Source organism: Lepisosteus oculatus, chromosome 2, assembly GCF_040954835.1.
Source record: "Lepisosteus oculatus isolate fLepOcu1 chromosome 2, fLepOcu1.hap2, whole genome shotgun sequence".
NCBI classification, from domain to species: Eukaryota; Metazoa; Chordata; class Actinopteri; order Semionotiformes; family Lepisosteidae; genus Lepisosteus; species Lepisosteus oculatus.
In genome coordinates this window covers 10,206,795-10,222,722 of record NC_090697.1, presented here as the reverse complement: position 1 = coordinate 10,222,722, position 15,928 = coordinate 10,206,795, and the positions used below count along the sequence as shown (strand labels likewise).

The 15,928-nt window shown below is 38.7% G+C and overlaps 2 protein-coding genes across 5 annotated transcripts in view; both read right to left on the bottom strand.

Moving 5' to 3' along the window:
• The window catches only part of xrn2 (5'-3' exoribonuclease 2), a 52,014-nt gene extending 47,407 nt beyond the window's left edge, over positions 1-4,607 (bottom strand). Inside the window, exons 1-4 of the mRNA XM_015353553.2 lie at positions 4,381-4,607; positions 1,969-2,096; positions 1,770-1,881; positions 491-602 (exon numbers count right to left, since the gene is read on the bottom strand). Coding sequence (XP_015209039.2) covers positions 491-602; positions 1,770-1,881; positions 1,969-2,096; positions 4,381-4,455 — 427 coding nt within the window. The 5' untranslated portion in view covers positions 4,456-4,607. The remainder of the gene's footprint in view (positions 1-490; positions 603-1,769; positions 1,882-1,968; positions 2,097-4,380) is intronic.
• Positions 4,608-12,760: 8,153 nt separating this feature from the next.
• The window catches only part of kiz (kizuna centrosomal protein), a 50,363-nt gene continuing 47,195 nt past the window's right edge, over positions 12,761-15,928 (bottom strand). For all 4 annotated transcript variants that reach the window (XM_015354817.2, XM_015354808.2, XM_015354843.2 and 1 more), the window contains 2 exons: positions 15,700-15,743; positions 12,761-13,499 (listed from right to left, as the gene is read on the bottom strand). In XM_015354817.2, coding sequence (XP_015210303.2) covers positions 13,396-13,499; positions 15,700-15,743 — 148 coding nt within the window. In that variant the 3' untranslated portion in view covers positions 12,761-13,395. The remainder of the gene's footprint in view (positions 13,500-15,699; positions 15,744-15,928) is intronic.

Here is a 15,928-nt window from a genome sequence, read left to right as displayed (position 1 = left end):
CAGTCTTGGAAACATGCAGAGAAAGTATCTGGCACACAGCTCTGTAATCCAACATCAACAAATTATGAGCATTAGCAGCCTGTAAATGGACACTTTCTGAAGTAATTATATTTTGTACAATCAAATTAGTAGATAAATGTGTGGAAATATTACATTATCCAATGACTTGTACAGATGACTAGCCATTTTACATCTGGATCCAGCAAAATGTCTCAAAAGTACACAAAAACCTCAGGCCACTCCGGGTTCATGACCTTTTCTATGTTTTAAATCATTTGAAGATTCAACCATCACAAGCACAGACCTTTAAATCACCAGAACACATGATGATGAAACTCATTCCTCCCATGTTTTCTTCTCCTTGTCATTAAAGTTTTGTTTTCCTTTACCAGGAGCAAACGCTTGTTAAAATCTGGTAGACATTTCCCGGAAATGCTAGACCTGTGTATGACCGATTGCAACGTTTTCAAAACTGCTGGAAACCACTTACCTCTTTGAAAAATCTCTTCTCTTATGCGCTTCTTTTCCTCCGTCAGCTCAGCTCCTTCTTTTGAGGCTCGAAACCTCCTGGATCGTTGCTGGTTCATTTTGGCACGAGGAGCCTAAACAAAATGGGTTAGACAGCATTTCAAATATTTTCACAAAACCAAAAGCCAGTTGACTTACAGCCTTTCAAAGGGAGCAGTGGTACTGTCACCCCCCAGCCCTGCCCTTTAGCTCCCTAACTAGCTGGATTACTCTACTCGTTTGTGAACAAACTAGCTACCCTATTATTGTAACTGGTTTGATTATACAGCATTCATCAAAGATGTCGGCTTACCATGATGCTACTCGTGTGCTTGAAACACGTTTCTATTTGCTACTTTCTGTATGCATCAAGCCATCGTGGTATTATTTTCACTACTGAGGCTTTGCTTATTATCTTGCACTCACTGAGACAAGAAATATTTTTTCACATTGAAAATTATTTGGCAAACAACAAAGGGACACAATATTTGTCTGCATGGGGTAACCTTATTTTTTTTCCCCTACGTCTTCCAAACATAGGTCTCAAGGGTCCCAAACCCTATTATGCAAGATGTTCAGTCACAAATTGCAACTGCATACTATTGACTTAATTTACATACAAAAAACACACAAGAATCACAGCTCTGTACACAAAATTGTAAATGTTACATTAGTATTTTTTAATCAACCTGGACTTTGAGCAAATATGAGATTTTCAGTCCAAAGCATGAGACAGGGAGATTATCTTCCAATGTGTGAGGCTTGAGAGCTACGCGGTTATTACCAACATGGCTGCTGGATGGTACATGTTCTTGCAGTGTATCACTACAGAACATTATTTCAATATGGGTTCTTGTGTACATTTGGTCGGCATTCATATATTCATTTACCCAGGTGGCTCCAATTTGTAGCCTGTAAACAACTGCAAGAAACCCAGAATTGGTTGCATCATGAAGTTCTTTTCAGACTTAATCTTGTAGTTCATGATGCAAAGTTTCATCTAGAAATATTCTCTCTCAGGTTTGGCTAAAATCTAAATTCAATTAGTGGTGTCTGACAAAAAGCATGTTTTCCAGACTGTATGACACCTTCCACCACACCATCAACATGCACCAATTACTGCTAACAAAATATCCTTAACGATAAATCATGTAAACAACATAATAACAATACTTTAAAATCTGCAAATTTACATTTCTAGTTCATGAAAATTTTGTTTAACAAAAGGAAGAACATTTCCACTTTAAACTTTAAACACTTACAACTCCATCAATAGCCATGTACAGGACTCTTCTAGGACGAACAATGTTAAACAGCCGGTCAATGTATTCAAAAATTGCCACCATCATTTCATCTTCGTTCTTTGGGGCAGGTCTGAAAATGTAATGGAACGAATTGTGGTTAAATAAATACAGGAGTGAGAACACAAAAACAAGAAAAAACAATAAGAAAACTACTTACTTGTCTTCTGGATGCGTGCATGGGTGAATAATTCCATTCATATCCAGGTACAAATTATCAAACTCAACTTCATTTGGATTAGGTTTGCTGGTATCAACTGGTATGCGAACTCCATTGCATTCTTTTGCCTAAATAAAGATCAGAGCAATACTTAGGACAACTGGAGCTTTCTGAAAGAACAAACTTTATTTTCCGGGAAAACAAAATCAACCAGACAACCATAAAAATCAAGAGCCTTAAGTTTCACTGCAATGCACCACCATTTTGAATGTGGAATAACAGCGATTGCTGCAGATTTGCAAAAACTGTGATTTAGAAGTTTCACATTTTGCACAAACCGAATTCACACCTCATACACTACTCTGGCCACAGACATGGTTCTGGTGTGCTATCACTAACAATAAGAAAAATAAATGACACGACATTTAGTTCCGATATGAAGCACCTCAATTTTAGATCTTAAAAACTTTACTCCGGCCTTCCGCATATTAATGAGGGCAACTTCACATTTTCTGAGACAGCCCGCACAATTGAAATGTTTTTCCTGTGGGAGCTGTATGCGTTGTTTATCCAACCCTACTGCCCGAACAGACCAGTCTGGCCGAGGAAGCTCCCGCTGACTGGAAAACCAGTTATAACAAGTGAGATCAATTCAATATCTTTGCTGCAGATTAGAAAGTAAAAACCGCTTTATTCTATGTTTCCAGTTCAAGTCAAAGTCAACTTTGGTGCCAAAACAAACTCTCTGGTTGTTATGATTTTTTTTTGGTGCCTTCCAAGATGACGGAGATAGAAATCAGAGAAAGAAAAGGCGTAAATAACATGCACATGTCATATACAAAATACAATACAATGCTGTACAGATAGAAATACATTCATTATAGTGCAAAGTACTAGTCTGGAATATCTACTTCTGCAAAATCTCCAGCACTTTTATAACAGTTGTAGCTTCAGGATTGGTGCTCTTGTGGAACTACTCAATTCTAGATTTCAAAAGAGTAGGTGAAGGTTTTTTTCCTGCTGAAAGGAAAAAAAAGAGGTGCAACGTTTCGGCTGTGGAGCCTTGTTCTGGCTCTTTTCCTTTCAGCAGGGAATAAACCTTTACCTGCGCCTTTGCAGCCAATGCATGCTGATGCAGCTCCCTACTCGAACTTGGGGGAAATGGTTCTGGCTCTGTGGCTCAGGATCTGCGCCTGTGGCTGGAAGGTTGCCGGTTTGTATCCTGCGGCCTGCAGAGGAATCCTACTCCGTTGGGCCCCTGAGCAAGGCCCTTAACCCCAACTCCTCCAGGGGAGCTGTATAAATGGCTGACCCTGCGCTCTGACCCTCAGCTTCTCTCCCTGTCTGTGTGTCTCATGGAGAGCAAGCTGGGGTCTGCGAAAAGACAAGATTCCTAATACAATAAATTGTATATGGCCAATAAAGTTTTCTTATCTAAATCAAATCTACAACAAGGGAAGCAGCTGAAGGGAGAAGCTAGGTGGGAGGGGTCACTGATTACCTTCAGAGTTTCCCCCCATTCCAACGTGTTGCGTATATGGAAGCAACCGATGTCAGGTCAAAGCCAGGATTTCAGAAGCTGAGGGGGCCGCTCTCTGCAGCTATTTTCCCAGACCAGCCCGTAACAGAACAGGTAAAAACGCTCTCGGCGGTTAGCCTGCAATAATGAACCACGGCTTCCCGAGACACACTTCACTTTCAGAGCTGCCTGATAAAACAGTCTCTGATTGGCTTTCTTCACTGCCTGGTGTGCCTTACTCTCCCATGTCAATGTGGAGAGACTGTTGTGCCAAGAAACCTAAACATTTCTACTCGTGAGTCATTTCTTCGGACGTCATGGCATATCACCTCTTAACAAGTATGAACAAATGAAAGCTTTTTTTAAAAAAAGAATCCTTGATCGTTTATTATCGCTAAAAGCAGGTTAGCAGCCCTAACCTGCTTTTAATTTTGGCTCATACCGAGGGGCACAGTGGAGCTCCACAATGATAAGAAATCGCTCTGGGGATAACAGAAACCATGAGGATACAGAATTCGTCCCAAACCCTATTAGACAGTCAGGGCGCCAGTTCCGACAAGAGTCAAAGCTATACCCTTTCGTAAATTTTAGCATGTTGAATAAAGCATTTGGAATGTAAACTCCAACCCTGCGTAAATTCTGCAAAAACTTTTAAATAGTAACATTTATGACTCACGTTTAAGTTATTAACATTATTATGAACGAGTGCAAACTTCATAAAATAATGTGACGAATACGCCCCTGCGCATAACAGGGATGTTGGAAGAACCCGAATTCGCTGCAATAACGAGGCGAAAGAAATGAAATTTTAAATGTTAGGCCCTTTGTGGTGATGCTTCAGGCCTTGATAACTTTAATACTAACAAGCCTAATAGCGATACCAACACACTTACCTTCTCCTCCACGGCGTGAACAATAATTGAGGCATACTTCCGACTCAGCCAGCGAAAAAATGCTGGGACTCCCATCTCCGATAAAAAATATTCAAGACAACTGGCTCCCAACGAGGTTTCCTTTTATTAAAAAATGCGTTCGCACTTAAAAGACGAAAACAAACCAGAGACAAATTTGCATCCACAACGTGACCAAGAGCCACCGGAACCACATGACGCACCTCCGGCTTGTTTGTGAACCTCACTGAAGAGCATTGTGGGTAGTGACGCCCGAGCCTCTGCGGGAGCGCTCGCGCTACCACGGGGAGAGGTTTGAACAGCAGCGCGAGTCAGGACTGGCTGGGTTCGTGACGTCGGGTATTTCCACGAATTTAGAACAGTGAACTCTGGTAACAAAAATTAGTATGTTGGATTTTTTTAGGCTGTGTGTAGCGTATCGAGCAGAAACGGTACACGAATGAAAATAAAATTAAACGTTTCACTAATAAGATATTTATCATAGATTCAGGCAGCCCGTGATCTGTAACATGTTATATCGCTGTACATGTAACATGTAACGCTGTACATATGTAACATGTTACATATCACAACCTACCCCCCCTGATATGTAACATAAAAACATGTTTTAATAGGCGTTTTCTCTAAATTTTAGATTATTCTAAATTCTGGATCTGTGTTCTATGTAAACTGTGGGGAAGATAATCTTAAAGCAGGAGAGCAATACATGTATTTTGTGCAGATTTTCAGATTGTGCGGTTTTACAGATTAAAAGTGTCAATGCTACTGCAGTCCAATACGGGGTAGTAGATACTTAATATACAAAAAAAAAACCACTTTATTTAATGCAAATGTAAGGGTTTTAAATTACATTGTTTCAGTTGTCTGGGTTTAGTAGGTTTTCAATTGGGGTGCGCAGTACCTCCACAGTTGAGTAAATTAACCTCTATCTCTTCATCGGTGTACAAAAAAATATTTTTGGGAATTACCTTATACATCATTATACACTTAATTCGTGCACAGACACTGAATGTATCTACGACTTTGTTTAGACGGTAATAAGGTATGTATGGATCAAATATATAAATATAAATGATATGGATTAAATAAAATGGTCAGAAAGTAAAATCTCCGCTAAATTCAATAATGTCACAATCTCTAACAACAATCCTGGTATCTCAGAATCTGTCTTTCATTTGTAATGTTGACAAACAATAAGTGACCAACCCCTATAGTGCATTTAAAGTGTAGAAAAAGTGTATTACGTTTTCTTTATCCAGAATTCATTTTTTTAATCACTTTAACATTGTTTTAATTTTATTTGGCACTAGAGCAAACATTCTAAAAAAAATATGGGACTGTCCTGGATTTTTCTGTTAGAACCTTCCTAATGTCCTTAATAGTGAACCTGGAGGTGATGGTGAAATGACATTAACAGCTGTGCCACTGGCTTCTCCAGCCCACAGTTCACCAGTTCACAGACTAAATGTACCTCAGAAAGATTACATGGATACCAAGATGAACATTCCTGCTTTGAGAGCCAGTGGGTCCTTTCTCAGTGCTGGTTTTCCCCTTTTTATTTTCCTTGATTTTTTTCTCTTATCACCTTGCTCACCAGTGAACAACAGAAAATGAATTTTCTCACTTTTCAAAGATCAACTGTCTCTCGCAGATAAGTACCTACAGTGCCTTGCGAAAGTATTCGGCCCCCTTGAACTTTTCAACCTTTTGCCACATTTCAGGCTTCAAACATAAAGATATACATTTTTTATTTTATGTGAAGAATCACCAACAAGTGGGACACAATTGTGAAGTGGAACGAAATCTATTGGATTTTTGAAACTTTTTTAACTAATAAAAAAATGAAAAGTGGGGCGTGCAAAATTATTCGGCCCCTTTACTTTCAGTGCAGCAAACTCACTCCAGAAGTTCAGCGAGGATCTCTGAATGATCCAATGTTGTCCTAAATGACTGATGGTGATAAATAGAATCCACCTGTGTGTAATCAAGTCTCTGTATAAATGCACCTGCTCTGTGATAGTCTCAAGGTTCTGTTGAAAGCGCAGAGAGCATCATGAAGACCAAGGAACACACCAGGCAGGTCCGTAATACTGTTGTGGAGAAGTTTAAAGCCGGATTTGGATACAAAAAGATTTCCCAAGCTTCAAACATCCCAAGGAGCACTGTGCAAGCGATCATCTTGAAATGGAAGGAGTATCAGACCACTGCAAATCTACCAAGACCTGGCCGTCCCTCTAAACTTTCAGCTCAGACAAGGAGAAGACTGATCAGAGATGCAGCCAAGAGGCCCATGATCACTCTGGATGAACTGCAGAGAACTACAGCTGAGGTGGGAGAGTCTGTCCATAGGACAACAATCAGTCTTACACTGCACAAATCTGGCCTTTATGGAAGAGTGGCAAGAAGAAAGCCATTTCTCAAAGATATCCATAAAAAGTCTCGTCTAAAGTTTGCCACAAGCCACCTGGGAGACACCCCAAACATGTGGAAGAAGGTGCTCTGGTCAGATGAAACCAAAATCGAACTTTTTGGCCACAATGCAAAACGATATGTTTGGCGTAAAAGCAACACAGCTCATCACCCTCAACACACCATCCCCACTGTCAAACATGGTGGTGGCAGCATCATGGTTTGGGCCTGCTTTTCTTCAGCAGGGACAGGGAAGATGGTTAAAATTGAGGGGAAGATGGATGCAGCCAAATACAGGACCATTCTGGATGAAACTTGTTGGAGTCTGCAAAAGACCTGAAACTGGGACGGAGATTTATCTTCCAACAAGACAATGATCCCAAACATACAGCAAAATCTACAAAGGAATGGTTCACAAATAAACGTATCCAGGTGTTTGAATGGCCAAGTCAAAGTCCAGACCTGAATCCAATCGAGAATCTGTGGAAAGAGCTGAAAACTGCTGTTCACAAACGCTCTCCATCCAACCTCACTGAGCTCGAGCTGTTTTGCAAGGAAGAATGGGCAAGAATTTCAGTCTCTCGATGTGCAAAACTGATAGAGACATACCCCAAGCGACTTGCAGCTGTAATCGCAGCAAAAGGTGGCTCTACAAAGTATTAACGCAAGGGGGCCGAATAATTTTGCACGCCCCACTTTTCATTTTTTTATTAGTTAAAAAAGTTTCAAAAATCCAATAGATTTCGTTCCACTTCACAATTGTGTCCCACTTGTTGGTGATTCTTCACATAAAATAAAAAATTTATATCTTTATGTTTGAAGCCTGAAATGTGGCAAAAGGTTGAAAAGTTCAAGGGGGCCGAATACTTTCGCAAGGCACTGTATCTCTCCATTTCCTAACTGCATCTTCCAGTCTAGGGTCACAGTGGAGCCCGGAGCCTATCCAGGCAAGCATGTTAAGTCCTGGAAAGGGCGCCAGTCCATTAACGACCACATACGGACACTCACAGCTGGGCTCATTGTTTTCCAGAAGCCAGTTAACGTACCAGTGTGTCTTTGGACTGGGAGAAAACGGAGGACCTGGAGGAAACCCATGCAAACATGTGGAGAACACACAAACTCCACACCGATAGCAAGCCAGGTCCATAATTGAACCCAGGGCCCTAGCGCGCTGAGGCAGCAATGCTAGCCAATGTACCACTGTGCTGCCTATGGCACAAATCATAGAGCTTTAGATTTTCTGTGTACTCAGCCCCAATTAGATCACAAAACAAGTACTCCAAACATTGCAGCATCAGTCCTTATTGGATGGGGAATTGGTTTGGTCAACAACTGATAGCAGACAAGAGCTAACGTTTCTAACAATATCAGGATGTGGACATTGGTGTTTTCTCAACCTCAAAACAGCAGTGAGCAGCGGGCTCAGATGGTCTGGGTAGTATTGTTGAAATATTACTGTTAGCAGTGACGCGGTTTCTGAGATTACATTGTAAATTTATCCTAATTTCAATGTTATCTTGGTTTTAGAATCACACGGCCCAGCTGGTTCTGATTCTGATCCTTGACCTGGAGTTTATTATAGCTTTAATTGGCTAAACAATTTAATGACTTCTGCAGGCTCTTCAGGTGTTGGTGCTTTGATAAAAATCTAAAAATCCTGCAGACACACTTTCCATTATTGGCCAGGACCAGTATTGCCTGTTTGGTGTTTAGTAAGAAGAACAATTTTCACAAGAATATAAGGCTGTAAAGTGGAGTTCTGTTTCAATGGAAGGGATTCGTGACTGTGCTCCACTGGATACCTTTGCAGTTATCCAAGTGCTTAACGTACTTGAGCCTCAAGAAGTTTTGCAACCGGTGTGACATTTCCACATCTAACACGTTCCCTTATTTTGTGTATATCTTGTACTCAGTCGTAACAGATAACTCTGGATGGAGCCATGACTGAGAGCTTTGGTGGGCATTCTTTCAGTCCCCTAGTCTACCAGAGAACTGCTACTATAGGATGATGAATAGTGGCTTTGCATACTGTCTTCGTTACATAGACATGAACCTTGCTTGTGATGACTGAACACCAAGAAATGAGATTTGCTTTTTGGTGTCTTTCAAATGATCCATTTTGGCTTTAGCTACTGTAGGACAGAGACAGCAGGTGTTCAGGCATGATGAACTTGAACTGGAGGATGTGCAAATGCCTTCTTAAGATTCGCTATGTTGTTCCACTTAGATATCTCTTACCAGAGCAGGCAGCAGTAGTGGATTATCTAGTTGTTTTCCTTTCAGCCTTAGCTCCACCAACAGACGGTCAGGAAACAGAGCTCCTTTGGGTATCTGAGCTACAGAATATACGCTTTCCCTAGGACTCTGACTTTAACACATCCTTTGACTTGTGATTTCTGATAAAGCTCCTCCAGTGTGGACACACAGCTTTTCCCCCCAACGATCTGCATAGTGCAAAACACTGAAAATCTCTTCAGGATAACCCATGCAGTCTGTCTCCACTACCAGAAATTACTTATATAATTTGCTGCATTTCTTTCGTGTTTTAAATTAAATTCGAAAATTGAATTAACCAATTACTATACAATTCTTTTTTTTTTTGCTTTTTATTTGCCTCATGTAGGCTTACATATCGATTTGAAGGTGTAAAAAAGTTGTAGAGTAAAGCTTGCTTAGCAGAGGATGTATTTGTTGCAAAAAATAAAATTGCCTTTTAAAAGCAATTGCTCACCATGTTTTGACTGTACTCGATTTCACTGACTGACATATAGTATCTTGGGAAAGTTACCGGTGTGAGCTGGAGAAAGATCCAAAAAACATGTGTGGTTTAGTTTCAATTAAATTGTTTGCAAAAAAGCAAATAAAACAGGTTTAAGTTTTTCTCACTTTGTACATTGCAAACAAAAAGTGGTCACTCTCTTGGGTTTTCATTGTTGTATACAAAACATGAGCATGAGTATTAAATGCCTGACAGAGATAAAATACTGTTTACATGTTTCTGATTACATGTAGAGATGTTTTCCCCTCATTTTCATCGTGGAATTTTGCTTTTAAATTAATTATTATTATTTTTAATCATAAACTGTAAATTGGGAAAGGAAAGCTGCAGAGGAAAACAGAAACAGTGGAGGTGGTGCAGATCTTTTAAGGGTGATGTTTAATATATTTCATCCCACGAGTACACTGTTAAGACAAACTGTATACGGTACATCTCAAAACACAAATATTAATGTAGTAGCAATTGCCTGGGAAAATACGTTTACGTTCTCCCATAGGACAGGAATTATAGTACGATTGGAACGTTTGGCTCTGATCGGTGCTGAATCGTACAGTAAATTGATCAGAATCCACGCAGAAAAGCGAAAAAAAAAAACTACATTAAACACAGATACACTGTGAAAATACAAGTTGGTATGTTTCACATTATAATGATAGACCACTTGACAATTTCTGATCCCCACCACTTCTAAGCAGCTTGTGCAAGAAGACAAAAAATATATATAAATATCTTATAAAATCAATTTGCATGTTTCTTGTATTTTTACAGTACACACGCTTTAATATGGGTGGGGCATGTATTTCCATTATTTATTTAACAAGAGAAAAAATTCTAGCACAAATTCCTTGTTTTTCTGACACGGTTTCATAGCACATCAAAATAATAAAGGCAAACAAATGGAGACTCATGATGAGGAGATTTTTTTCAGGAAAAGTTCTCTTAAAAAATGTTTATTGTGTTGTTACATATTAGTACAATATAACTCGACTCTTACGGTGCTATCGGCTGTGCACAAGTATCTGTTGACATGCTCCTTAACAGATATTATGTGAGGGAGCTTTTTAGCAAACTCAAAATTATTCAGACACGTTCACCTTCCATGTTAGGTCAAGGCAAACTGTAGCCATTATTGGTAATGAGTGTGGAGTCCTCCTACTTTAGAAGGTTCAGGCATATAAAGTCACCTAAGCTGACTAATGGAATCTGAATCGTGCTGGTATACTGAATGCCAGTGCTTTTCATATCAGAGAATGATGTGGATTCAGAAAAATTAAATATAGCACAGGAATGGTAGCAGGACGTCTTATGTACAGTGGACAGGTTCAACACTGTCTAGAATACATAAATCAGCAATTCAAAATCTAAACTGTATCAGGGACTGCTACCTGGAGTCTCAGCCAATTCTTTTTGTAAAAGGCCTTGAGAAAAATCGTCTATATATCTAAGAAAATATTTAGGTAAATCAATTTATTGGCTATTTAGTTTAGAAAAAAAAGAAGACAATAGGCCTTTCAGTTACAGTTTTAAACCCCAGTTGAGCATGTACAAACTGTAAGAATACAACTAAACGATCAACCGTGCCAAACGGGAAGAGACTTCATAGTTTTGTATTTTAAACTGACGCAGCCTGTCGCTGCTAATTGTTTATATCTAGGTTTTATAGCTACAGGATTAGCTATACCCCCTGGGGAGGAAGAATACCTGTGGATCAGATTTTCCAACAGACCCACTTGTCACAAACTCAGTTGACAGGCTGCACAGAGGCCTGCAGGAGACCTGCTGCAGCTGTGGCTGTAGCACTGACGACAGGAGCAGTACCTCGCAAGCACCTGTGTCACTGTAGCCCCAATATCCAAGAGAAACTGAGTCCATCCAAACCCCGAGATGCTCAGCCAATTGTACAGTGCTGCTTTGGGGAAAACCCATCCCTCCACTTTTAGTAGTTCGGCATTCAGGGGAAGGGGAGGTTCCCTTCAGAGATGCCAGTTTACCTAGATATCGTGCACTAGGACTGAGCTGCCAAGACACCGTTATACGGCCTGTGCTCTATAATGTCTGGACTATTGGCTCAACCTGAACTCCAAGTGCCTTTATGGCCATTTTTTTAGATGTAACTCAATGGGAGTTTTTAAACAGTAGAGGAACAGACATTCGTAATGAAATTTGAAACATTTGAACATTGAAACATTCAGATTTATATGGTGTTCTAGTGTTCTGAAAATTAAGTAAAATGTCTTTATCCAGAAGTATTGGCAATTCACACCTATGTAATGTATTTAAGACTAACGAAAACATATATTTGGTTCATTTTCTGATTTCCAAAAGTCTTGTTTGTAAACAGTTATTCACTGAAAACAACCCATAAACAATACTCGTGATTTTAAGAAGCTGGATGATTATTATATCAGAAAGGTACAGCACGCACAGAGATATTAGGTTAGTATAATTTCTCCAACAATATTATAAAGATGTAACAACATAGAGTGGCTTTGGCATAATGTGTTCGGAGTGTGTATTTGTCCGTTTTGAAACTCAGTTAAAGTTGGAATTTTCTTCAATGTTTTGCCCTTTTCACAATAATTACATTAAAATAAATTGAAAGTTTCTTTTATGTAAACGCGGATAATTAGAGCTTCAAATGGAGTATTACACAATTCACTAAATAGTGTGTTAAATTGTAATTACAATATTAATGTGTTTGGCTCACTGTCCTTGGATTAAAAGCTGTTATTTTATTGTGTCATCTCATAAGAACATAAGAGTAGTTTTTAATGAGAAGAGGCCATTTGGCCTGGTCGGCAATTAGTAGCTAATTGATCCAAGGATATTATCCAGCCTTTTCCTGAAGAAAGCCTAGGTACCAGCTCCACAACACTTAAAATTAAAAACAATCCCCTTTTTAAAAACAAGTTTAATCTCTTCATCTATTAATCTCCAATCCAAAAAGTCATTTAGATTGAATATTTCAAACACGGTTAACATCAGGGTCAAAGTGCATGCATTTGAATATACAGTATATTTCCAATAATAAAGACATGCTTAATTCTACAATTAAAAACTTAATTTTCTTTTATATCCAAATTGCAGCTATTTAAATGAGCACTTTTAAATATGAAAATGCCTGATGTCAGCTTTTTGTGATTATACCACTAAAAGAAGACAAATTGCAATAGATGGTGATTGTACCCTTTTAATTAGGAAAAGACAACTGTTCATGAAGTCAGGTTTACAAATCTCATACCAGAACAGCAGGGATTAGGAATGAGTGGGTATTTCACTAAAAATGTACTTTCAAAACTGCTACACACAGCCCTTGGGCACAGTACCCTGCGGCTCAGACAATCTCTGTCACAGGTGCCTGCTGGCAGAGCTGGGACCTGGATGCTGAGACCTTGTTTTGGCTTGTGGGAACCATTTGTTTAAAGCTAATGAGGTGTCCAGATCTTTCATTTTTCTGATTGAATATTTAACATGGGAAATAAAAATACCTTTGCTTTTTGTGTACCAGAACCAAAGTACATTACAATATTAAAATTCAAGCAAACTGTTACGGACTATTAAGGGAAAATGCTCATAATATAGCACTGTTAACAATGTATGAGACCTTACTTTTTAACATTTAATATTAACTTTGAAAAATATGAAAAAAAAGAAAAATCAGACACATGCATCTGAAAACCCAAGTGTATTTTTTTATATTCTGTTCATTTAAATACATAATTGTAATTAAGATACCGTACAAAATGCATTACAATGATACTTTTAATAAACAGTCCTTTTTCATTAATCTGTCTGACTAAGCCACACAGTTAGTCGTAGAAGTCATCAAAGTCGTCACTGTTTGTGCTGTGAATTTGAGGACGCAAGGCAGCTTCAATATCGGTGTTGCTGTCATCTGATTCACCCCAGAAAGCTGAAGAGAAAAGAAACAAGTAAGTGTAATAAAGTGAAATGCAAAATACAGATTTTAAGGTTGCCCTTCCAAGAAATTCAAATTCAATTAATAATTCTCACAATGATACATAAATTACAGCAACGTTTGGGGAAATTTAATGTGAATCTCCAATATTGGTAAAATAAAGTCTTCATATTCTTTTAACTAAATGTATTAATATTTTGATACTTTCATGCTCTTAATGCTATGTCCACTGAGTACATACAATTTAAAATTATGCCTGTCCCTGATCTGAGTTAAACTATAACCCACTTCTACTGACAATCTCAAGAGATTGTGTGCCAACCATTCAGTCAGATAGAATGACCCACAAATGCAAAGACCAGATTGGCAAAACTGCCAAGTAAATTCACCTACAGGAGAACTGCAGTACAGATCGTGCTCAAGAGATCTCAAAAGAAGAAACAGTTTTTCTTAAGAAAATGATATCAACAATGTGAATGTATTATTTGTCATTTCAACGTTCAAATAATATCAGATTTTACTGCATATTCAGAGACACTGATGACAAACTGTATACATAAGACTTCAAGTTCTATAAATTGCCTCCCCTTAAAATGTGGTCAAGAATCAGCAGCATATAAAGAGGCTGTTTAATACAATGGATCAGTGTTCTTAAATGGTGTGCTGGCAGGCATGAAGAAAGAATTCAGCAGAATTTCGAAAAGATAACGGACAAAAAATGTAAAATATGAAATGTTTTTGAGGGCATTAGGAACCAGTACGACTGATGCCACCGTCTGGACCACGGTGGTGCCATTTTGTGTGGGTTTTTTTCGTGGGAGTTCCCAGTTCCCCACACAACCACTAACGCTACCTGGCCACCTCATCGCAATTAGCCATTCGCAGAAGATCATTTCTGTGTTTAACCAGCGTCCAGGGACGAGGGCCGTCTTCGCGTGTTGCTAGGCGGCGGGACACGTTGCGCAGGGATAAGGCGGCAGCAGCTTTACAAGCCATTTTGGTTAAAATAATAACGGCTCAGTCAACGTTTACTGTAAGATTTGCTGTGAGCCACTACTTGGTTACTTTCCGGAGATTAAAACGTCTGAATGCTTGAATTGACTATTTTTTCAGATCAGACGGATACCTATAAAGTGCTGTGCAGCTCCACGACTTCAGAAGACACAGAGAACATGTTTTTTTAACCTGATTGATAAAACCGAATATCTTTAATTTAGGCCTATAGTTTAAAGTGGCATATTTCAGATGAAAACGATATAACTGGAGATCGAGAACAGACGTACGATTTTTATAGAAATAATAACTGTGTTGGCTGTGTTTCTTCTCAGCTTCCTCAGTCTCAACTGTTTTGTTGTCTTTACTAGTAAAATATGTGTTTTCTTATCAGGCAGGGCTTGTGGAGTGAAATAAATCACAAGCGAAGGGGTCTGCACTGAAACCCGCACTCATATTACAGCCACGGGCACGGGATGTGGCACAGGGGTAAATGGAGGGAAACAGGAATACTGAGCTAGATGTACAGTTTGCTAACTGAATCACAAAAACTGTCACCCAAGATGAATAGTTTAAACATATGAGACTACTTATGTTTTGTTACTACTTTCAAACTACAGTTGCCTTTAGTACCATTGTTTGGCCTGCTGTTGTTTAAATTGGGCCAGGGACAGTGATATTTAGTTGAGTGTCGGCAACGTTATAATCAGTGTCAAAGTCAGTGTAATGAGTTTTTCTGTCTTCCCTTTCAAAATAAGAAAGCTGAATAAATTATATTACCAGCAACAAGAAAGTCCATAACAAAACCAGCCATGAAAACAAACAGTGAGAAAACTGGCTATTCTGATTATAATCAACGTTCCTGTGAAATATACAATATAGTAGTTAGTGATGATTTACAGGCTGTTAACCATCCTGAAGGTGGTGCATTTCATAGAAGGAACTGATTATGTGCATACTTCAAATGTACGCATTCTGTTTTCAGTCTACAGATTTGATTTTGAGTTTTCTTACTATTTAAATGTCAGATGGTGAAGGAATTCTAGTAATTCTATAGAATAATTAAACAGTCTAAAGTAACTCATTAGTATGCACTACATACTGTATATGCATATTTATGTAATACAATTTAAACTACTCTTTAGGATATGATTTTCATAAGCAATTTAACAAAAAGATTGAAGTTTGTTATGAGACTCACCTTTAGATTTCACAGCAGAAATTGTTTTCTTCTTGCCTTCATCCCTAATGGTAACAAAAAAAAAAAAACATGGTTCTTATGAACACCCCCAAAATGTGAAAATTGCAAACAATGAAGCAAAGTATTTTTCTTACATTCGAGGAGGAGGAAAAGTGCCCAATTTCAGTTCTGGACTAATTCTCATGGAAAAAGATTTATATGTAAAGCCCTTTATGTGTAGACATAAACC